Source organism: Oratosquilla oratoria, chromosome 9, assembly GCF_046742065.1.
Source record: "Oratosquilla oratoria isolate Oo_2021 chromosome 9, ASM4674206v1, whole genome shotgun sequence".
Lineage (NCBI taxonomy): Eukaryota > Metazoa > Arthropoda > Malacostraca > Stomatopoda > Squillidae > Oratosquilla > Oratosquilla oratoria.
Window position 1 is genome coordinate 43,922,123 of NC_134785.1, and position 26,017 is coordinate 43,948,139.

Consider the following 26,017-nt stretch of genomic DNA (forward strand, 5'->3'; position numbering starts at 1 on the left):
AAGAGAAAGCATTAAAATATGGAGATAAACAATTTCTTTGCATTTTGATTTGTTTTCACCATATAATCAGACTTTTTCATTCCACTGTCGGGACAGACATGATGAAAATATCAACTGGCCCTCGACTATAGTATACTGTAGATATGTGGTCACTACATAAATCTATCCCAAGGGTTTTTTCCCCCATAATAGGGAGGAAGCCCAAGTCAAGAGGCATATACCTACTCCCATCCACCACCCTTTCCTCCCTCTCATCTTATCTCCTCGTAGTTAACGGGTCATCCCTGTATCCCATGCACTGCCCTGGGTCAGAAGGAAGCAATGCAGCAAAATGCAGCATGTCCACAGTGAGGCCACTTCACTTAATTGGTGACCCCCCTCTCTGTCCCCTTGTACAGATATATGGAAGATAGAAGTTTCTAACACAACCCCCTCCCTTCCTTGCATCACAGTATACATGTATGCATATACCAAGGGCTTTTTCCCAAGTACCCTGAAAGAGTATTAGGATGGTTTGGACACATGGAAAGACTGAGTGAAGAAAGACTAGTAAAAGAGGTATGGAAAGCAGATGTGGAGGGAGTGAACATGAGGGGACGTCCTAGGATGAGGTGGATGGATGGGGTAATAGTGGCTTTGGGGAAGAGGGGAATGTCTGTTGAGGAAGGACGGGAGAGGACAGAAGACGGGTGAGTGGAGAATGGTTGTATATGGATGATGTGATGCATGAGGTGGAACGGGCGGGGGGATGGGGGGTGAGGTAGTATGTGTGAGCAAAATTTGACGCAGCCCGAAGGGATTTCTCCCCGTCTTCTCCTTTTATGCATGGGGGGTCGCCGATTTAATGAAGCAGCCTTGCTGTGGATGTGCTGTGTCTTGCGATACTGCTTCTGACCCAGGGCAGTGGACAAGGTGCAGGGATGACCCGTCATCTAGGAGGTGCTAAGATGAGAGGGAGGGTGGAGTGTATTGAGGGATGGAATGGGTGGGAATGATTTTATGCCTTTTCCTTTTTGGCTACCTCCCTTGTAAGGGGGAAAAAGCCTTGGTATATGTATGTATGTATGTACCCTGTCTGGGGTATTGACTGCATGTTATTACATACATATACCAAAGGCTTTTCCCCCTTATAAGGGAGGTAGCCAAAAAACAAAGGCATAAGAACCACTACCACCCATTCTATCCCTAACATACTCCACTCCCCTCCCTCTTATCTTCGCACCTCCTGGATGACAAGTCATCCCTGCATCCCACTGCCCTGGGTCAGAAGCAGTGTCACAAGACACAACACATCCACAGCAACGCTGCTTCATTAACCCCTTGAGTACTGGATGTGTCTTTTGTGACACCTGCATGTCAAGGCTGAGTGCACCTGCCAGGAACCGAGTGTGCTCCCCGTGACACGCACGTGTCACAGTTATAAGCTGTGTGTATTGAGGGCTCTCAAGGCCTCGGTTTCTGGGTTATTTCTACCCACGTGGTGGCAAGTGTCTGTGTTTACAAACATGGCTCCAGCCATTCGTGGGATGGTTTGAAACATTTGTTTACGTAAGGTTGACGGGTTGGTAACGAAGGGGTTAAATTGGTGACCCTCCCTTTCTGTTCACTCATGCAGAAAAAGAGAAGACTGGGAGAAATCCCTTCGGGCTGTGTCAATTTATTTCTCAAACATATTCCCTTGCCCCCCATCCCCCACCCACTCGAGCACATGCATCACAGCATCATCCATACACCCCTATCTTCTGTCTTCTCCCATCCCTCCTCAAGTGACAATCCCCTCTTTCCCAATGCCACTTTTACCCCAGCCATCCATCTCACCCTAGGCTGACCCCTCATGTTCACTCCTTCTTCACTCCTTCCACCTCTGCCTTTCACACCTCTTTTACTAGTCTTTCTTCACTCATTCTTTCCATGTGTCCAAAATATCCCAATACTCTTTCATCAACCCTATCTCCCAACTCCCTTTCCACCCCTGTTCTTCTCCTCACTTCCTCATTTCTCACTCTATCCAGCCTAGTAACCCCTATCATAGTTCTCAGGCACCTCAACTCAAACACATTCAAACTCCTCTCTTATGTTCCATGTTTCTGCCACGTACAGTGCTGTTGGCACAATCACGCCTTCATACAATCTCCTCTTTGCATCCATTCCCGAATGTCTATTTCTCATTACACTTTTTAATCCCCCAAGGCATTTACTCCCCTCAATCTACATTCTACCTCCTCCTCCACTCCTCCCTTTCCCGCCACTTTCACACCCAAGTATCTAAAAATATCCACTTCCTCCAGTCTCTCTCCCTTAATACTCACTTCCAGTCTGCTGCCATTTTCTCCCCTTGTACATCCCATCACCTCACTTTTACCCACATTTATTTTCAACTTCCTTCTTTTGCACACCTTCCCAATCTCTGTCACTAACTTCCTCAATCCTTCCTCTGATCCAGCCACAAGCACAGTGTCATCCGCAAACATCTGGCTTATCTCCCATTTTTCTCCATTTTCTTTAACCATCTCCAATCCCTGACCCATTACATTTGCATTTACCTCTTGCACCACCCCATTCATGTATAAATTGAACAGCCAGGGCAACATAACATATCTGACAAAGTCCCACCTTTACCTCAAACCACTCTCCATTTCTAATCCTAACACATGCTCTACTACTCTTGTAAAAACTCTTGACTGCTCTTAAAAGCTTTCCTCCTATCCCATATATCTGCAATACCTCCCACAGTGCCTTCCTGTATACCCTGTCATAAGCCTTTTCCAGATCCAAAAAAGCCCAAAAAATATCCTTACCTTTTCCTATAACTGTCTCACATATCTGTCTTACCACAAAAATCTGATCTATACAATCCCTACCTGACCTAAATCCACAATGTTCCTCACCAATTACTCCCTCTCTTCCTCCCCTAATGCTCTCAACCAAGACCCTCTCATAAGCCTTCCCAACTACACTTAACAAGCTAATCCCTCTCAAACTACTACACTCACACTTGTCCCCTTTTCCCTTCTAAAGTGGAACTATACAGACACTCCTCCAGTCCTCCAGCACTCTACCCTCTCTTAAACAAACATTAAATAACATCACCAGCTGCTCCACCATCACTACCTCCTTTTATTCAGACATTCCTCATAAGTACACATAGGAGATGGTGGTGGATGGAAGGGTGGTAGATAGAGCATTAATGGACTGTAGTGGTAGATAGGAGTATAATAGGAAGAGTTAAGGATGTACATGTTCTAAGGGGAGAGAGTGGGGGAATATCAGATCATTTTTTGGTGGAAGGTAAGTTGAGAGTGGAGGGTAGATGGAGAAAGAGGACAAGGACAAAAGGTAGGGAGGTACTTAGAGTGAACTGCTTCAAGGAGGAGTACAAGAAGAAGCTGAGAGAGGAGTGAAGGATAGAGTACAACTAGGAGTGGAGGAGGAATGGGGATGGTTCAAGGAGGAAGTCACAAGATGTGCAAAGATGGTGTGTGGAACAAGAAAGATAGGAGGAAATAGAAGGAAGAGTAGTGAGTGGTGGGATGAGGAAGCAAAGAAGGTTGTAGAACAGAAGAAGCAAGCTTTCACAGATTGGTTACAAAATAGGACGAGGGAGTCATATGAGAGGTACAAAGAAAAGAAAAGAGAAGTAAAGCACAAGATAAAGGAGGCGAAGAGGAGAGCAGATGTGAAATGGGGTAAGAGAATGACAGAAAATTTTGAAAGTAATAAAAAGATATTTTGAAAGAAATTAAGAGAAGAGGAGGCAAATCAAGTAGAGAAGAAAAGGTAAAAGGTGCAGATGGAGAGATGACAATGGAAGAGAAGGCAGTAAGAGGAAGATGGGCAGAGTATTTTAGGGAATTGCTAAATGTGAAGGAGGATAGGGAGGGAAAGGTAGTTGCAGTGGGAAGTGCTAAGAAAATGACTAAGATGAGTGAGTAAAATGGAGGAGAAATAAGGAAGGATGAAGTGAAGGCAGCTGTTAAGATGATGAGAGCAGGTAAGGCACCTGGTCTGGATGGCCATGCAGAATGTCTGAAAAAAGGAGTTACAGTGATGATGGACTGGCTAGTGAGGTTATTTAATATTTGAGAGAGGGTAGAGTGCCGGAGGAGTGCCTGTATAGTTCCACTTTACAAGGGAAAAGGGGACAAGTGTGAGTGTAGTAGTTTCAGAGGGATTAGCTTGTTAAGGGGGTACGCGACACCTGGGGGGGTGAATTTGGTCAAGATATGGCATTTTTCAAAACTGTGTTCAAAATGTTCGTATACCACTTAGAAATAAATCCCGACAAATAATTTTCCAGCCGCGCGCAATTTAAAGGTCCTGGGTTAGGTTTAAAGGCGCAACCCACAGTAGAGGGAGGCGTGCCACTTAGGACCTTCAGGCGCAGCGAATAACTTTGAAATTTGATTGAATTTATACTCGCCCAGTGTATCAACGGCCAATACGATTGTGGAGGGGAAGGGAGGAAGGTGGAGGGAGAATATTTCGCCAACTTTGTGCGAAACTAAGCGTTAGTTCCCGGCTAGCTCTGAAAAGGGAAGTACGCATGTCTCATGAGCTCTCATTGCAATCTATTACTTTAGCTAGTACAGGTAAACGTCGACTTACGATGGCATTAGGTTTCGATAGAGCCATCGTAAGACGATTTCATCGTAAGTCGATCCCCAATTTGTTCCGTGGTCACTGTACCTAGCTTACCTGTATATTAACCACCAGAGATACTGAATATAGCCTGTTAAACATGTACAGTAGTTTATTTAATTATTTTTATCCTTTTTACCATATTCAAACACTATAATATGTATTTTCAGTACGGGACTTAAATCTCGCGGGCAGCAGCCAATGCCAGCCGTACGACGTGACGTAATAATACTCGCATCATAAAATATAGTCACCGCTTATATCGATCGTTCTCTCTTTCACCCGCGAATTTTGAAAACCACAGAGAATGGGATTCAGGGCACATTTGAGAGAATGTAAAAACACAGGGGCGACTACAATAAATATAATCAAGACGCCGATATGGCAGCGTCGAGAATCCACTTGCTCCTCATGACGCCTACGTGTGCGGCACCGTATGGAAGGGGTTAGATTATCATATCGTCGTCGTCGTCGTCGTCATCGTAAAGTCGAACAATCGTAAGTCGCGGCCATCGTAAGTCGACGTTTACCTGTACATATTACTCTTTAGTACAGTCATCATGGGTAGCAAAAAGAACAAAAGAACATCACACTGACAAAAAACAGCGGTTAAAGATGGCAAGCAGTCAAAGACGACTAAAGATCTCACCACCTCTCACTCCACCACCGCCCTCACCTGCACCTCTGTGACGGTGACAGAGGTAAAGGACAACATTAGACTAAACAATTCAAAGAGGAAGATTAAATCCAAAGAAGAAAGCAAGAGGAAAAAGATCAAGGCTATACAGGAAGAAGAAAGAAGAAGGGACATCATATGATGCTGGAGGGGGTGCCCTACCAACATAGATTGGCGAGGGGAATCTGATGAGGAAAGAGAAGGCGCCCACTACTGGAAAATAAACCTCTTTCCAATGATTTAGATACCCTGAAGACCCCCAGCAGAGAGGTTTCATATGAAGAAACCGCCAAAGGTGCAAAAAAGCAAATTATATGATGTTGTCGTCTGTGCATCGTCACTACTGTGACATACTTATACTTTAGTTTTTCAGTATTTAAAGTACTTATAATTAAAATATGTTAATATTTTTTACTGTACTTATTATATAATAAGAATTAAGCCATGAAAAAATCAGTCAAATTGGTGAAACTATAAGCAAGTTACAGATATATTCATATTTCAAGTTGCCATATCTCCGTTTGATATTTTTCTACTTTTTTTTAATCATAAAAAATCTAATATACATCAGATTTAGATGAAACTTACAGGGAATATTACTTTTAGTAACTGCTAGGGCCGATCGTTCGAATATTTTGAATAGGATGAAAGAGTTCGGAGTAATAATGGAAACAAGCAAAAAAATTGTATTTTTCACGATTTTTGCCAGACATTAAAATTGAAATGCCTGTATGCAAAAGTATAAAGGAAATTGTTTGATTACTCAATGACCGGCCCTAGGTGTGCCTACTGACTAATCATAGCCAAAATATAAAACAAATTGGTCCACGTATTATGGTGCTGTGCACTTTTAAATGTTGCTACTGGTATACGTACATGTGTACATGTGTACAAACATCATTCTGCTTCACCTAAAATGTAGGCAATATGAATACCTATTTACCTGAGAAGTTTCAGCTCTTTACTCTAAATATTTTGGAAAATGACCTCCAAGTGTCGCGTACCCCCTTAAGTGTAGTTGGGAAGGCTTATGGGAGGATCATGATTGAGAGGATTTGGAGAGGAACAGAGGGAGTAATTAGTGAGGAATAGTGTGGATTTAGGACAGGTAGAGGTTGTGTAGATCAGATTTTTGTGGTAAGACAGATATGTGAGGAAGCTATAGGAAAGGGTAAGGATGTTTTTTGGGCTTTTATGGATCTGGAAAAGGCTTATGACAGGGTAGACAGGAAGGCACTGTGGGAGGTTTTGCAGATATACGGGAGGAAAGCTTTTAGAAGCTGTCAAGAGTTTTTATAAGAGTGGTAGAGCATGTATCAGGATTAGAAATAGAGAGAGTGGTTCAAGGTAAAGGTGGGACTTCGTCAGAGATGTGTTATATCACCCTGGCTGTTCAACAATGGATGGGGTGGTGCGAGAGGTAAATGCAAGGGTGGTAGGTCTGGGATTGGAGATGGTTAAAGAAAATGGAGAAAAGTGGGAGGTGAGCCAGCTGTTGTTTGTGGATGACACTGCACTTGTGGCAGGATCAAAGGAGGGATTGAGGAAGTTTGTGACAGAGTTTGGGAAGGTGTGTGAAAGAAGGAAGTTGAAGATGTGGGTAAAAGTAAGGTGATGAGATGTACAAGTGGTGAAACTGGCAGCAGACTGGAAGTAAGCTTTAAGAGCGAGAGACTGGAGGAAGTATATAGTTTTAGGTACTTGGGTGCGAATGTGGCAGGAAAGGGAGGGAGGTGGAGGTAGAATGTAGATTCAGAGAAGAGAGTAAATGCCTTAGTGGATTAAAAAGTGTAATGAGAAATAGACATTTGGGAATGGATGCTAAGAGGAGGTTGTATGAAGGAGTGATTGTGCCGATAGCACTGTATGGGGCAGAAACATGGAACATAAGAGAGAAGGAGTTTGAATGTGTTTGAGATGAGGTGTCTGAGAAGTATGATAGGGGTTACTAGGCTGAATAAGAGTGAGAAATGAGGTGAGGAGGAGAATGGGGATGGTAAGGGAGTTGGGAGATAGGGTTGATGAAAGAATATTGGGATGGTTTGGACACATGGAAAGAATGAGTGAAGAAAGACTAGTAAAAGAGGTATGGAAGGCAGATGTGGAGGAGTGAACATGAGGGGGCGACCTAGGATGAGATGGATGGATGGGGTAATAGGGGCTTTGGGGAAGAGGGTAATGTCTGTTGAGGAAGGACAGGAGAGGACAGAAGACGGGTGAATGGAGAATGGTTGTATATGGATGATATTGTGATGCATGTGGTGAAATGGGTAGGGGATGGGGGGTGAGGTAGTATGTGTGAGAAAAATTTGATGCAGCCCGAAGGGATTTCCCCATGTCTTCTCCTTTTCTGCATAGGGGTACGGAGAGGAGGGGTCACCGATTTAATGATGTAGCCTTGCTGTGGATGTGCTGTGTCTTGCAACACTGCTTCTGACCCAGTGCAGTGGACAAGATGCAGGGATGACCCATCATCCAGAAGGTGCCAAGATAAGAGGGAGGGGAGTGGATTGCATTGGGGATGGAATGGTTTTAATGCCTTTGTTTTTTGGCTATCTCCCTTTTAAGGGGGAAAAAGCCTTGGTATATGTACAAGGGAGATAGCCAAATTTAAATGTATAATTCCACTCCCATCCACCCCCCCCCCTCCTTCTCCTCTTGGCTCTTCCTGGATGATGGATCATCTCTGCATCACATCCATCACCCTGGGTTACATGCAATAAAGCAAGACACAGCAAGACCACTTTATTTAATTGGCAACCTCCCCTCTGTCCCCTTATGCAGAAACATTGAATCCGGGGAGAAATCCTTTTGGGCTACATCAAAATATCATTCACACCCCTTTCAGTGGTAATTACATTAAATGACCAATGGCTTAAAATTACCTACATACATAATGGGGGTTTTCTCACATACAAGAGAGGTAGCCAAAGTCAAACGCATAAATCCACTCCCACCCATTTCATCCCCACATACTCCACTCCCATTCACCACTCCTCCCTCCCTCTTTTCTTGGCTTTTTCTGGGTGACGGGTCATCCCTGCATCTCATCCACTGCTCAGCAAGATGCAACACATCCACAGCAAGGCTGCTTCATTTAATTGGTGACCCTCCTCTCCGTCCCCTCATACAGAAAAAGAGAAGGTGGGGAGAAATCCCTTTGAGCTGTGTTAAAATACCACTCACACATACTCCTTCACTCCCCCATCGCCATCCACTCCCTTCCATGCATCACAGCATCATTCATACACAACCATTCTCCACTCACCTCTATCTTCTGTCATCTCCCTTCCTCAACAGACATTCCCTTCTTTCCCAATGTCTTTTTACCCCATCCATCCATCTCATCCTTGGTTGTCCCCTCATGTTTGCTTCCTCCACCTCTGCATTCCACACCGTCTGGGGTATTGACTTCATATTATTGTAAGGTCTATATGGGGTGCCCCTATGGACCAGAGCTATACATTGTTTTGTCTGTGATAGAGGTAATCTCTATTCATACAGAAATTATGCTACTCTATTATACTGTGACTGTCCCTCTGTTATGCTGTACCCCCACTCTTAATACTGTCCTGTACCACTTCTCTGAATATACATTTCCTTTTTTGCCAAACCCTGTGGTAGGGGAGAAAGAATACTGCCACCGAGTGTTCCCACTTGAGTCATAAAAGGTGACAAAAATGGGATGGGGATAGGACTAGGCATCCTACTCTCTGTAGCCCCAAAGGGGACATTCCTAACATAAAAAATCTTAAAATTAAAAAAGAAAATAAAACATGTCTTTCTTGTTTACTTTTATTGCTTACAGTCACATAAACTTGTGGCCAATCAAATCTAAAACATATCAACAAAGCTTCATCTAACAAGTCTTAAAGTAATTGGTCACTCCAAATATATATATATATACATATATATATATATATATATATAAAATAAAACTGGAGATCTTCATTTCAATCAAAAACTTTACAGTGCATCTGAGGAAATGTAAACACTGTTCATGCCTTGTGCTCTCCATACTAACTGCTACTATAGTTACAAAAAAATAAATAAAATAAAATACAATAAAATAAATAATAATAAATAATAAATAAATAAAATAAATGCTTGCATACTGCTGTCCAAGTTGAGACAGAATTTGGTTTGGCAGGACAACATACAAGTGGAGGGAGTGGATTGTATTACTCTCAAACCATAATATGCTTTACAGTTTAGAGTTTGTAACTTACTGTTTAAATCTAATGCATTGTTGTGTTTTTGGCTGGTAGCTAATATATTGGTAATATTCAAATGGTGAGTACTTGTGGGTCCCTGTTCTGGAAATCAAAATTAATTATAGGCTGCTTAGCTCAACCTGATGGTGACATATCAGTAGTTTTAAAAGATATATTGAAAAAAAATTAAAAAGCACACAAGATCATGAAGAAAAAACATGACAACCCTTACAAATTTAAATTCTAAGCCTGGTGAAGTGCTTTACATTTAATTCTAACTAATGACAAAAAAATTCTATAATGAGATGGGCAAATCTAGAATAAAAATCATTACAACATTTATGCATCACTAGATATGAATGTATTCATCAGGTTGGCTGAAACAAGAAGTGTAATAGGTTACAAAATGCTTTCAACCAGAGCAATACAGAATTTTAACTTCTGGCCTGCTACACACTTCATCCAATGATGGACAGCACAGTGAATGAAAACTTAACCACTTCACTAAAGTGACATACTTTGCAGATTTTACTCTGGTTATCCAGGTTAGGAAACATCATGGCATTGGAATTAAAGGAAAATTTCTGGTTTGAAGCTACTGCCATACTTTGTGAATACATAACACTTTTATAGTTCAGGTAACTCACCAAGGTGACAACAAGAGTCTGAATCTAACGCACCATTTTCTAGTTTTGCTATACTAACAATAACTGCTGCCTTGAGTTTCACCGACTGGAAACTTGCAGACCCACAGTGGCTGACAACTGTACTCAAGAGTCTCTTTGGGAAGACACACTGGGCTGTTGTTTGTTTTGTATTTGTGTGGGATTGTTTCTATGTCACCAGCTTTTAGTAATAGGAGGAAGGGAGCAATTATTGGCTTATACCTCTCCTTATTTGAAATGGCTGAGGAAATACCGTCAAAGCTGATGGAGCAAAATCACAGGCCCAGTCAACACACTAAGTATTAACCTATTGGGATTGCATGGGGATGCTTGTGCTTGGTTTTGATAATAGCAGAGCCCAAGATATCTCTATGAACTTTGACTGTATTTCCTCCACCTTTTTGCATAACAAGACCTGACAACTGCAGACTGTCCCCCTCCTACTACTACAAGCCAGTGACATACTGCCCCAAACTAGTATAATACAAGACATCAGTCCAATATTTCTTACCTTTGTTTTGATAACATAATTTTAACTTGATAAACTTGTCAGGCACCAGCCAGAATGAAACTTATAATGGATCCATGTCAAACAGATTCATAAAAAATTAAATATTACAGTATTACCAAGACTGGGTGTCTGTTCCACTGTAGAACTTCAGGGTTCATCTAAATGCATTTTGTGGATCAGTCATCAATTCCTACATTTCTACCCAAAACTGAGTTAATATACCAAAGGCATATCATTATTCTAGCAGAACCTCATCTTCTACAACCCTGCTCCTTGATCATATTCATAATTACCACAGGCCCTTCCAAACAAATTCAAAAAATACTTAAAACAATACCATATCTTAAAAATAATAATAACTACTAGATACAAGTTATATGAACTGTATCAAAATGGAACTGTATACAAAAACATGGAATGGTTAGTCTTTCTGGTAGACCAAAGTGGAGGATTAAAAAGTACTTTGTAATATAAATTATATTACTTCCTAAAGGTTCAGTGTCAAAGGAGAAACAGTTCTGTGTCTCTTACTGCATTATGTGACCTTTCATTATTACATCATGCATTTTACCTTTTCTTTTTTTCTTTAATTACTCCAAGGCTGCAGGAGACCCAAGGCCCCCAAATAATCAGTAATAGGTTCCAGTTTAGCTAATAAGTCACTCAAGGAAATTTGTCATTTTGCTGTTGGGACAGGGTGAGAGAAGGGTAGTGTAAAGGTGGTTAAACACTAGGCATTTCTTTTGCTTCTGCTACTTTGAATAGAAATGATTTCGGTTATGATCTTGTTTTTCAAATTTCTAAATGTTACATAACTCTTGCACTGTATAGTGAGAAGCTGAAGGACAAACAATGAGAAGTTACACCTATTGGAATATTAGACACATTGTTGAGATGTTCTAGCAGAAGTCTAGAATATTGTAAATGAAGTCATTTCTACCCAAAATAGTAAAAGCAAGTAGCATGCTAGCCTAGTGTGCTGCCACCTTAAGATGAGATGTTCAGTTTCTTCAGTGGATGAATGCATCACAAAATTCAATCCAGTGTTCATACTGTTTCAGGGCTGTGTGGTGGCCTAAAAGATTGTGCTAATGCGAGTCTTATTTCTCTTTAGGATGATTTCTCTGTAGAGTTAATGTCTGTGGGGAGTTGGGTGGAGTACTGGTAGTCTAAGAATGCTTGATTTGTGATTTGGGTGTGTTCTGTGGTATTGGTGGGAGGCTGTTGTACATTTATTTATTCTATTTAATTTTATTTTTTTTCCAGCTGGTTATACCTATGTGATTTGGTGGGAAGAATGGTATCTATCATTTTCCTGTGCTATTCTATGAGGTGGATTTTGGTTTCCAAGTGTAGATCTCCTGGGATGGTTTTGTTGCATCTATTACTATTTTTGTTAGAAGAAGAATGGCACATGCCTTGGCTGGCTACCACCCTTATAAGAGGGAAGAGGCCCTTATTACTTTGTTCTGTGTTGTCTGTACGATGTTTTTGTTTGTTTCCTTGATTGTAGGAAACCATGCTTTGGAAGTCAAGTGAGGTTCTTAAGTGTTGTTAGTAAATTGTAATCATGTTTTCTTTCTGCTGGACTAATCCTGTGTTTGCTACTTCTCCTAATATTCTAACTTTCTTATTTATTTTTAACCTCTTGCATCATGAGCTACAAATAGGGTATACGAGGATGCCAGTGTTAGACTTCCTGATTATATCTATTTTGTAGTTGTTGCTGACCTCTGTATTCTGTGAACAGGCTTGATCATGTTTTCTGTGACATTATATTTATTCTGGGTGACAGAGAATGAGCATAATAGCAGTAACTTTATATTTTGTAATGTGTGTATTGTGATGTATCATCATACATCAGGCAACCCGATATCTGCACGAATATTTGACTCGTATTGAAGAGGTGAACAGCAATGTGATGTCCTTGATTATGGACTGAAGGACATTTGTATATAAAAAAAAAAAAGAGGTCTAAAATTGATTTTGTTCAGTGGTAGAAGCTAGCCTATCAATTTAACTGTTGGGTGTTTCTTTAATGGCTGGTGCATGTAATGTCACTGATGATTTTTGTGATGAATCTCCCATTCTGTTTCTGTATGAGCCTTAGTATCATGTGTTTTGAATATCCATACTTCAGTGTCACATTTAATGCTAACAAAAGTGACAATAATAATAAATCTTTAACTTCTGGAGTATAACCAATTATTCAAGCCCCCCCCCAAAAAAAAATCTATAAATTAATCATTTCCCTTTTTGTTTATGATATTGAAGGCCTTATACCTACTCAAATGGTCATTACAATCTAAGGTGCTAGGGCTATTGATTGGAACCTGCACATAAGTAGTCCACATGATTGTTGCCCCAGATTTTGTCAATTTCATTTCTAGTCCCTATTAGGCATGACACTTAGTACACTACTGTGTTTGGTTTAACTCAGTTTGGAGATCATTACAACTTCTTCATTTCCACTTTGGGATCTGGCGATATAAAATCTCCATGAATGCCTTTACATTATTTTTCAGAGCCATCTTATACATACTGACTTATACATAATCCAGTTAAATATTTGAATCCATACAAATATACCTGACACAGGACTAGCTTTCATTTGTTGGTATAAATGATTATGGTTTAGTAGATTATTAAAAAGGTAATCTCACATCTAATTTAGGTATTTTTCTTAATAATAATAATAATAATAATAGCTATCTCAAGTATCACTAATTGGAGACTCACATCCCCACAGTGGCTGGCAACAGTCACTGGGATCTCCCACAAATCTTTCTGGGAAGGAACTGTTGTCTGTGTTATATTAAGGTGGGGCTGTTTTTATGGCATTGGATCTAAATAATAGGAGGCAAGCAGTCATCTGTTGTCAGCTCTCCTTATGTGAAAAGGTGGAAGAAATACAGTTGAAGTTGATAAAAGATCTTGGCCCCAGTCCCTAGACAGACTGTCAGCACATCTCCACTGTACATCTTTAACCCCTTACTAAGCAAGGACGAGTAAACTTGTCTTCACCCAATTTTTTTTTTCAGAGTGCGACGAGCAAACTCATCCAAACATAATGTTTCAAAAACAGACATTGATAAGTATAACTATTGAATTTGGGCCCTTCTCAGCCATCAACTAGTATTCTCAGTGAATTGTACATCTGGTAGATGTGTTTCTTCAGCCTCAGGATATATTTGTTGGTGATAAGGTAGTCAAAGGAAGCAGACTCATCATTTTTGAGCACGTACACTCACTTTTTTTATATACATATATATATATATATATATATATATATATATATATATATATATATATATATATATATATATATATATATATATATATATATATATATATATTATGCCCAGATATCAAGGTCATCAGATGAGAATAAATATGAAGCTTCAATTAGAAGCTTGGATACATCAGATGAGAGTGCACGTTCATCTGATGATGGCTATTCTCTCTCAAGTGAGGAGGAGGAATATTTACAACATCGGTGTTGACATGTGTTGGAACAAAATATGGTTCCTCCACCACCATGCTTTCCATTTACTGGAAATCCCAGATTATCAATTGTAAAATAAGATGTAAAAAAGAATAAAATAAGTGTGTAATTTCTCTTTACTTTTGATTCTTAAGTTGGGAAAAAGACAATAAAAAAGGGAAGACAAGTTATCTCATTTTTGCCAGAAATATCTTCAAAATAAAAATTTTAAGTAAAATATTAATAATAGATAAAAAATAAAAGCTATTTCCATAATCAGCATACACAATACTATAAAAAGAAGCAATAAAAAATTTGTCTTAAAATGAAACGTTTCCTCAAAAAAAAAAAAAAAAAGCCGGGTAAGGGGTTAAGGACCACCATAAGCAGGTCCCATTTAGTAGTCTTTTACATCACTGTATCTTATGTATAATTCAGTTATTAATTTTTTATTAGGATAAAATGACTGCTATTCAATCAATTAATAAATGCATTGCTCCTGGTCTCTGTTGCAGAAGACCTGTGGCCTCCAGGAAACTTGACTCTAAATACAAAGAAAAGATTAAAATTTCATTATCCATATTTTGACCATAATCATCATGTTCTTATTTTATACAATCAGAGGGTTTAATTTTAAAAATAAATACAATTACCTTACAGAATGCCTGTGTATAGTTACTGACAGTAATGGTCTACCAACATATTTATATATAGTGTTTTTGCCCTGCTAGTCAAACAGCAGTGTGTTCTAAAGACAAAACCTTTTGATATGAAAGTATCATTACTATTATATATACTTTTTAAATCTATGATGTCAAAAGCATAAAACCTAATCGGAGTACTTTTAAAAATGTAGACAATCACTCACATAATTTTTAACTCTATGATTACATAATAAAATTAGAATTACCATAAATATCTAATGTGAATTAGATATAAAGAGGTAACAAGTTCTCAATCTATAAACTTAAGTTGGTTTCCAACATATTCCCTATTGAAAATTAATTAATTAAAAATTAATAAATAAACTCTATCAGAAAACAATAACCTCATTACCATTTAGTACCAGATAACAAAATCATGTCTTAGGCAAGTTCTTTGGTTGTTTAAACATTAACTACTCATAAACTAAATGGATAAGACCTGTCAATCCTCACCAAGCATGACAGTTAGTTTCCTAGGCACTTAATATTACAAGATTTAAATGATTTCATCAGGATAGATATCAAGAAAGATGAGGGTGTTCTGTTGTACTTTAAAAGCAATATCCAGCCTGTGTATTAGAGAAAGTGAAGCAGGATCCTTATGATAGTTTATGGGTTGAATTAACTTGAACAAATGGAGAAAAGATGAATGTAGGCGTAATATGCAGGTTAAAAACATCATCATTAGCAGATGATAAACTGTTGTTTCAAGAAATGTCTAGTTTCTGCAACCAGGGCTTACTGATAATGGGTGCTTTCAATTTACAAACATTGATTTGACAACCCCCGTACATGGCAATATAGGTAGTCGCCTGTTAGATTTTCTTGGTGACAATTCTTAGTTCAGCACGTGAAAGAGCCCACAAGACATGGAAATTTACTCAACCAACTGATGGCTAGCCATGAAAACATGATAACCAAAGTAGAAGTTGATGAAACCAGTGCAAGTAGTGATCACAACTTCGATTCACACATACATACATATACCAAAGACTTTTTCCCTCTTACAAGGGAGGTAGCCAAGAAAAACAAAGGCATGGAAACCACTCCCACCCATTCCATCCCCTACATACTCCACTCCCCTCTACCCTCTTCCCTCCCTCTTATCTTGGCACCTCCTGGATGACGATTCAAGTTGCAAAAAAAAAGAAAAAGAAATAAATAAAGAAAATAAAATAAATAAATAAATAAAATGAAATAGAAATAGAATAGATAGTTGTGTATCTAAAATACCTGATTTCAGTAATGCTCAGTTCATAGGACTATGTCAGGAGCTTCAGCTTACAGACTGGGAGGAAAAATTAAACAAAAGACATGTAGATCAGATGTGGGAAATATTTCAAAATACACTTACTAAGATACTAAGATAATTAGCACTCACATCCCATTTAAGGACAGATGGCCCCCCAAATCAGGCTTGCCCAAAATGGCTTGACAAAGAAACTGGAAAAAAGTTTTGCTACAGACAGGACATTCAAAAAAAGAAAGCAACAATACAAGATGAATATCGCTGACAAATCCAAAGAGAATTCAAAAGAATTCTATAGTTACAGTAGAGATAAAAAGGTTATTAGGAATCATATTGGCCCACTATTATATGCTCACAGTCAATTTGAATATTCTAATGCGTAATATTTCAAACTATTTTAGCTCAGTATTTGTAAATAAAACACCTTACAGTGAAGTCCTAAATGAAACCTGTGATAAGTCTATGGGAAACTTACTACAGTAAATGTGACAAAAGAAAAAATTAAAAGATGTATGGAAAAACTCAAAGTTAATAAAACACCAGGGCTGGACGGTTGACATCCAAGAATCTTACTGGAAATGAAAAATGAAGTTGTTGTTCCATTAGACATTATCATTATTATTATTATTATTATTATTATTATTATTTAAAAAAAAAAAAATCATATCTGGGATGTCCCAAGAGAATGCAAGTTATCTAACATTACCCCCATAAATAAGGAGAAATAAGGAAAGATGAGGTGAAAGCAGTTATTAAAATGATGAACATAGGTAAGGCACCTGGGTTGGATGGGTGTTATGCATTGTCTAAAATTTACTAAAAAAGGGAGATACAGTGATGGTGGACTGGATGGTGAGGCTGTTTAATGTTTGTCTAAAAGAGGGTACAGTGCTGGAGGACTGGAGGAGTGCCTGTATAGTTCTGCTTTACAAGAGAAAAAGGGACAAGTGTGAGTAGAGTAGTTTCAGAGGGATCAGTTTGTTGAGTGTAGTTGGGAAGACTTGTGGGAGGGTTTTGATTGAGAGGATTAGGAGAGGTATAGAGGGAGTAATTGGTGAAGAACAGTGTGGGTTTAGGACAGGTAGGGGTTGTGTGGATCAGATTTTTGTGGTAAGGCAGGTATGTGAGAAAGCTTTAGGAAAAGGTAAGGATGTTTTTTGGGCCTTTATGGATTTGGAAAAGGTTTATGACAGGGTAAACAGGAAGGCACTGTGGGAGGTATTGCAGATATGGGATAGGAAGAAAGCTGTTAAGTGTAATCATGAGTGTTTACAAGAGTAGTAGAGTCTGTGTTAGAATTAGAAATGGAGCAAGTGGTCTGAAGTAAAGGTGAGACTTTGCCAGGGATGTGTTATGTCACCATTGCTGTTCAACTTATACCTGTCATCAAGCTATATAAATCGTTAGTTCGTCTACATTTGGAATATGCTGTTCCCATATGGTTCACTGAACCTTATTAAAGATGTTGACAGATTGGAAAAAGTATAATGGCGAGCCACAAAACTGATTCCAAATATCAGAAATCATGTGAAAATAAACTAAAACATATATATATATATCTATTTTCCCTAAAAAAGTGTAGACTCGGGGATGAATTGATACAGGTCTAAATACAGATTCTAAAGAGAACTGACTTCAAAAGTAATCAAACTTTCACACTGAATGGAAATCAAACAAGAAATAATGCACTCAAAATGTCAGGAAGTAGAGTTAATTTGGAAATGGGCTGAAACAACTTTGCCAACCATGCAGCAAATGAATGGAATAAACTTCCTGCAAAAGCAGTGCAATGTAGAATAGTTTGAAGTTTTAAGATTAATTTAGATAAGCACCTAAGCAATGTGCTGTAATGCCTACAATTTATTTTATTATTATCTGTTTATTTCTTATTATTTATTTATTCATTATTTATTTAAAATTATTTTTATTTTTCTATTTATTTAATATTTGTCATTATCTCTTTATTTTATTCATTTATCTACTTTTTTTCCCTGCATCCGACCTTGTTATGGACCCAAGGGTCTCCTGTCAGCATGCTCTTTCTTTGTAATTCTTTGTAACACTCCCTCTTATTTTTCCAAACTACTGTATTTACCTAGTTGTATTATATTTACCTAGTTGTATTATACTGGAAGGGAGCTATGAACTCGTCTTTGTATCTTTCAGCATCAAGTTTCTTCTCAACATCTTGAATAGTGTTTGCACACACTGTTTCCTTATTTAATTTGTTCCAGGTATCCACCACTCTATGTGGGAAGCTTTTTTTTTTCAGATCTCTTCTATAGTTATCCTTTTTGAGTTTCTTTTCATGTCCTCTTGTTTTTCCATTGTCCCATTTTAATAAATCATCTCTATCTAGGATTTCCATTCCTTTCATGATTCTTTAAATAGTCAGTCTCGTCTTTGTTCCAGAGTTGGTAGTTCCAATTTGGACAATCTTTGTTCATATGTTAATTTGGAGAGAGTTGGTGCCAACTTTGTCATTGCTCTTTGTATTCTTTCCAATTTTTTTATATTCTTTTTAGTACTGAGTGTCCATAGTGTTGTTGCATACTCCAGTTTTGGTCTTATTAGTGTAAACAATATTTTTTTTTATCATTTCCTCATCCAATTAGTCAAATGCTATGCTTGTAGTGACCCGTCTTTGTATATCTCAGCATCTGGTTTGTTCTTAAATTCTTGTATAGTTTTTGCACAAACTGTTGTTGTTTTGAGCAAAAATATTTGAAGATTCAAAGCTACTATGAAACATTCAAATTTTCATGCACCTTATCCAGCATACATTTTTAATAATATGTATTTCTATGTTTAATCTCTTCAATACAATGATGCCTACATTTACCTAGTTGTATTTACCTAGTTGTACTTTGCGGGAAGGGGAGCTATGCTCGTGTTGTCCCGCCATTGTATCTCGCAGTGTCTAGTTTGCTTTTTAAACTCATGAATGGTTTTTGCGCATACTATTTCATTATCCAGTTTGTTCCAAGTGTCCAAAACTCTATGTGGAAAACTGTTTTTCTTCAGTTCTCTTCTATAGCTATGTTTTTTTATTTTCTTTCCATGTCCTCTTGTGTTTCTCTTGTCCCAGTTAAGTAAGTCCTCTCTATCAAGTATTTCTGTGCCTTTCATGATTCTGTAGATGGTCAATAGGTCACCTCTCTCTCTTCTTTGCTCCAGTGTCGGTAACTCCAGTTTAGCCAATCTCTCCTCGTATGATAGGTTTGCAAGTGCAGGTGCCATTTTTGTAGCTGCTCTTTGGATTCTTTCTATTTTCTTTATATTCTTTTTGGTACTGGGGGACCACAATTTCGCTGCATACTCTAGTCTAGGCCTTATCAATGTAACCAATATTTTTTTTATCATGTCTTCGTCCAAGTATGCAAATGCCACTTTTATTGATCTTAGCAAGTTGTAAGTCTCCCCGACAATTTTGTTAATCTGTTTATCATAGGACAAGTCGTTTGTGATAATTACTCCCAAATCTTTTTCGGATCCTACTTTCTTTACTTCCTTGGTTCCAATTGTATATTTTCCTGATATTCTGTTTTTGCTTTTTCCAAACTCCATTATGCTGCACTTCTTAGTATTAAAGTCCACTTCCCATTTCTGACTCCAGTTCCATACCCTATTCAGGTCTTCTTGCAGTGCTTCACAGTCCTTATCAGTTTCTACTTCCTTAACAGTTTGGCGTCATCAGCAAAGAAGCTCATGTAACAGTTCACGTCCTCGTCCATGTCATTCATATAGATAGCAAACATAATTGGTGCCAGTGCAGATCCTTGTGGTACTCCACTGATCACCTCTTTCCAATCTGAATATTTTTCTCTGAGAACTACTCTCATCTTTCTACCAGTCAGGAAGTCCTCCATCCATTTTAGTAGGTTCCCTTGTATTCCTCCTATGTGTTCCAGTTTTTTTTAGTAATTTTCTGTGTGGTACTTTGTCAAAGGCTTTTTGCAAGTCTAGGAATGCACAATCAGCCCATCCATTTCTTTCTTGCACTATGTCTATTAGCCTTGAGTAGAAGCATATTAAGTTTGTGGTGCATGATCTTCCTTGTCTGAACCCAAATTGTCTTGGGTTTAATATGTTGTTGTCTTCCAGATGTTTTACCCATCTATTCTTGATGATTTTCTCACAAATTTTGGCTATAGTGCTTGTTAGTGATACTGGCCTATAGTTGGTGGGTTCTTCCTTGTTTCCTCCTTTATATATTGGTACAATGTTAGCATTTTTCCAGTCATTAGGTATCTTTCCTTCTTTGAGTGAGCTATTTATTATGATTTGTATTTTGTCTGTTAGTTCTTCTTTGCATTCCTTTAGAATCCAATTTGCAATACCATCCGGGCCATGTGATTTTCTGACGTCCAGTTTTGATAGATGATCTGATATTTCTTTTTGCGATGTTGTGAACTCACTCATGTGGGGAGATTGCTTGTTATTATTTACGTCCCAATTTTGTATTTCCTCTCTGGTGAAAATACAAAATTGAGACGTAGATAATAACAAGCCGTCATGAGGTGCAAGTGGGTATATGAGGCTGCCGGCATCAGTGTCTTGATTATATTTATTTTGTGGTTGTAGCTGAGATATCCTCGAATTGTGCGAACTGGTTTGATCACGTTTTCTGTGTTTATTATTACTCAGAGTGAAAGAGAACTAGTAATGCAGCAGTGACTTTATATTTTATAACACGGGTAGTGTGATGCATCATACATTAGGCATCCAATGCTGTGTGCAAGAATTTGACTCGTACTGGAAAGGTTAACATTTTAACAATCCAAGTCTCATAGTCTCACCTTATACCTCTGCACTGATGGGAAGCAAATGGATGTGGGATAAGTGGAAGGTGGCTACATACCTCCATGTGAGGGGGGGGGAAGCCTTTTGGTGTATACATAGATGGATTTGATCAATGGCATGCTGCACTGCTTTCCACCAGAAGAGAGCAGTGTGGTAAGGGAGTGGGATGACCCTTCATTCACAAAGTGCTGAGATAGGAATAACAATCAATGGGTTTTAATGTGTATGAAATGGGTGCGTGTTTTATTTCAGCCACCCCCTCATAAGTGGAAAAGAACTCTTGGTGTTTATATCTACATATTTATACCAAAAAGGACCTTTCCTTCCTGTAAGGGAGGTGTCAAACCAAGGCATGCACCCACTCTCTATCCATCCTACACCCATTTGATTTCCCTTTTATCTTAGCTTCTTGTGGATGAAGGGCTAGCCCCATTCCCTGCCCACTACCTGGATTCTAAACAATAGATCAAAACAATATACACATTTATATTTTTCATGTTTGGTGGCCAAAATATGTGTATTCTAAAAATTTAAATGAGCAACAAATATTTTGTCTTGCATGACATATAAAAAGCAACTCTGCAATCATGTAGCAAGGAATTACTGCATATATGACAATTATCATGCTTGGCAAACAATATATTAAATAAAAAAAAGGGGGTTTATGTCTCTAGACTGCTTCTGAACCCTTGCATTGTGGCAGCCATGCTACCCAGCTCATTCATGCAACTGTGGTAATGTGTTGTGCTGTGCAATATTTGTGATGTTTTACCTAGTTGTCTTATTATGATTTTCATACTTAGCAAGGACTGATAGTATGTGCTAACTTGTTCCTGAGAAAATACTTCTGGGATCACAAATAACAAAAACCTGCAATATAGGAATGACAAAATCTATAAGTGGGAGTAAAACTAACTTCTATTTCGAAACAGTCTAAAACACACACTGCAGTAGGATGATGACAAATAAAATGAAATAAAAATAAATAAATAAGACAAAATAAAACAAATAAACAAAAATATAATATACGGGTACACAACCCTTTATCCAAAATTCTCAAAACTGAAAAGTTCCAAAATCTTAATTTTTTTTTTTGTAGTGGGTGGAAAGTGTTATAATGAGTTTTGTTTGGTGGAAAAATACAGTGGTGTGCCCTGGATTCAAAATGCCTTAAAACTCGAACGAAAAAAATTCAAGTCATTTTTGCCCCAAATTACAAATTATTTTTTGAAATCTAAAGAAATTCTCAAATGTTCAGGATGTTTCTTGGGTGTGTTCATCTTTGCGTTGTTCCTCTACCCCATGCTCTCTGAGCACTCATTTTCAATTTTGAAGCAGTAGCGAAAGCACCTATGATTTTTTATATTATTTTTGGCTATTTTCTTGGCATTTGAACAGCCTTTTAGAACAAATTATATTAAAATTCTAAGGCACCACTGTAGACCTGACCTGACACCAACGCTTGGGTGACATGACTATCACTTGGCAGGTACGCTGCCATTTACTGCCAAACATGAAACTTTTAAACACTGCAGTGCCCACATGGTGCGGTGCAGTGAAGTGCTGCAGTAGTGTGTATGTGTACTTAAAGTTACAGCCTATTGCCTCTTGTAGCTTAATTGCAGGTACATACTTTTGTGAATGTGCTAATGTTACCAACTTTATTTTAATCTATTCCGTCACATCATTTACTATTTTATTACAATAGCATATAAGTCTCTATAAACTGTAATAACATTTATAGTCTTCCATTATCCCACATAAGTGTGAATAATCATATCTGTATTCTGTGTATAACAGATGTCACTCAAAAATTCTGTTTCTGTTAAAAACATCCTGATGATGTTCATATGTTAATGTTAGTGATTCTATTTTCATTCATTCTATTGCATCATTTACCAATTCATTACTGCAACATATAGTTAACTGTCTTTATTCCACTTAGGTGTGGATATTCATATGTTTTCCTGCAGAAATATTACAATTTTGTGTATAATTAAAATTTGTGTATCTATGGCTTAAGTTATCCCCACTCTCATTATTCATGTTTTTGATTATCTCACTACTTCATTTATCAGTACATTACTCTACAAATAAGTTGTAATAATACTGCAGTCTTTATTTATACCAATTATTTGAGTATTTACACGTTTCTGCTATAATAAGAATGTTCATATGTGGAATGCTGCCCAAGCTTCACTGGGACAGCTAGTACTCGTATTTGTTCTTGAAAAAAAAAAAAAAAAAAAAAAATGCGGCTGGCCCCAAGGGTTTCAGATAAAGGGTTGTGCACCTGTATTTGAGATATGAATTTCCATTTCTATAATTTAACCTTAAATACTCCCTGCCCTTGTTTCAACTGATAAAAAGGCTTATGGATTTTTTTTTTTTTTTTTTTTTGGGGGGGGGGCTATATGAATGAAATCCAAGCAATAGACATCCTGATTGAACTCTCTCCTAAAAGGCAATATATTCTTTTTCTGTAGTGCAACATATTCAATGAAGGTACAGTAAAAAAATCAATATAATAAAAAGGAAACATTTTCAATCTTGATTTATGTCTGATAATTAACTGCAATTATAGTACTAGAAAGTTCTTCAAGTTAGGTCCTACTTAACACCTGTTCCATGAGCCAAATGAAGAACAAAATGTCAGAAAGCTTACCATAAAAATGCAATAACTGTACATACAATGGGAGATCAAACATATTACAAATCCTGTCATCACCTCAAGCAAAGGTTGACATTCCCTTACATGCACAATTGATCCCATACATAAAAAATCAAGCTTTGTTATACACTTTAAATATTGTAAACACTTTAACATCCTCTTTCAAACTTCCTCAACATAATGTAAGTTTGTGTCTCATTATATACACACTTTAATCACTGTTAGATGACATATATGCTCTTTCATACTACCATGACAGAGTACAAGTTTGTCCCAATATATACACCACTTGTGAAATCTTGCATTTCTAAATAATCTAGAATTTAAAAATTACAACAATATTCTTATACAAATTTTGTTCCTAGTTAGAAAGACTGTCTCCTTGTATTAGCTCAGACATGTATCAAAATTATGGCTGAGTCAGTCTAGACTGGCTGCTTACCTTCCAATCAATGCATCTAAATCTTTATAAAACTTTATCCTCGAAAACCCTGAGTGTTGTGATGGTTACGGGTAAAATCATCTTGTAACCTTGTCATTAAAGCACTCTGTTTTTCTTTTAGGTTTGGATTTTAAGGAGTTTTACTTTATCTTCTTCAATCCTACTTGGTCTTTTCCTGGAAAAGAAATAAAATTAAAAACATTACAGCTACATAACCATTTCTACCCTTCTGCCCCCACCTACAGTAATATTAAAAAAGTGTCAGTAAAAAAAATATATATATATATATATATATACAGGTAGTCGTCGACTTACAACCGAGTTCGGTTCCGTCAAACAGGTCGTAAGTCGATCTGGACGCAAGTCGGACTTTATATATATACAGTATATATTACCCTTTAAATATTATTTTTGTTACTGTATACATGTATATTCTATATTGTATTTAGCATACTGAAATAATCTTAGCATCTTTGAACTATGTTGTATAGTATTTTTTAAACCTTTTTTATAATTTTATCTGATTTTCTTTGGGAAACATAGCCTAAGCCTAAGCATACTGAATAAAATCCTATCATCTTTGACCTATGATATTTCATACTGTATTTTTTAACATTTTTATTATTCTATCATCAGACTTTCTTTAGGAAACGTATGCATACTGAATAAAATCCTATCATCTTTGAGCTATGTTGTTTAATATTCATTATTCTTTTTATAATTGTTGTTAGGAAACGTAGCCTAGGCCTACGCATACTGAATAAAGTTGTGTCATCTTTGACCTACAAATACTTTTTTGTTGGTTAAATTAAAATCATTGTACTGTATAGTTTACATCTTAGTAATTGCAAAACATTAAAAATACTAAATGCAAGGCAAAATTAGGAAAAAAATTATTTCAAAACACATTCTTTTCGTTTACGTACTGTACCGGAAATATTGTTATCGACAACAGACTAGGCTTAAACAAAGTTTACTGTTACATTTTATTGATTGCAAAACATAAAAATACATAATGCAAGGCAAAATTAGGAAAAAAATATTTCAAAACATTCTTTTCGTTTACGTACTGTACCGAAAATATTGCAAAACATAAAAATACAAAATGCTGTACCGAACATATTGTTATCGACAACAGACTAGGCATAAAAAAGTTTTACTGTTACATTTTATTAATTGCAAAACATATTAAAATATAAAATCCAAGGCAAAATTGAGATCCTCTCTTTGTCTTTTAAAATTATCGACACTGTAGAATGTGATAACTGAAGTTCACGTGCTATCACATTAACTTTCTTCCCTCCTTCATAATGTTTTATCACTTTCATTTTCGTGTCAAGATCAATAACCTCTCTTTGTTTCTTGGCAGGCGTGGAAATATCGAAAGATAATTTTCTTTTAGACATCTTCCTGGGGGTTTGAAGCACAAAAAATTTAAAGATATAATCCTTGTCATGAATGAAGTCAGAAATACCACATGCTCCTGAATGAGAGGGAAGCTGACGCTGCCTGTAACCTGCCAAAACTATCGTACTCGTGTCTCGCGGCGTGCAAAGTAATCGTACTGCACTGCCAGGCATAACATTGCAATTCTATTACTCTATTAAATGTTAAATATTATTGCACTATCTCGTAGTCGTAAAGTCGATCAGTCATAAGTCGCATAGGTCGTAAGTCGACGACTACCTGTGTATATATATATATATATATATATATACATACATATATATATATATATAATGAGTCCTCCTTATACAGTAATGCTTTATCCGGTAAATTCACAGTTACAGTATTTGGTAATTACTACCCTCGATTCTATTTATGGTAAGAAAAGTTCACAGATACGGTATCCGCTAGATATTTTGAAGAGGAAAGAGCAGGGAGAAGGTACATCTGCCATATCCTATTATTACCGTATTTTTCGGACCAAAAGGCGCTTCGTACCATAAGGCGCACCCGT

General features: G+C 37.4%; 1 protein-coding gene and 1 long non-coding RNA gene across 3 annotated transcripts in view; one reads left to right on the forward strand and one right to left on the reverse strand.

Moving 5' to 3' along the window:
- Positions 1–1,264: 1,264 nt before the first annotated feature.
- On the forward strand, positions 1,265–9,401 carry LOC143028349 (uncharacterized). Its single transcript, XR_012966722.1, has 2 exons — positions 1,265–4,589; positions 5,194–9,401. It is a non-coding gene; the product is annotated as an uncharacterized LOC143028349 (long non-coding RNA).
- Positions 9,402–14,044: 4,643 nt separating this feature from the next.
- LOC143028352 (androgen-induced gene 1 protein-like) overlaps positions 14,045–26,017 on the reverse strand; it is a 53,411-nt gene continuing 41,438 nt past the window's right edge. For both annotated transcript variants that reach the window (XM_076190301.1, XM_076190300.1), the window contains exon 5: positions 14,045–24,232. In XM_076190301.1, the coding sequence (XP_076046416.1) occupies positions 24,198–24,232 (35 nt within the window). In that variant the 3' untranslated portion in view covers positions 14,045–24,197. The remainder of the gene's footprint in view (positions 24,233–26,017) is intronic.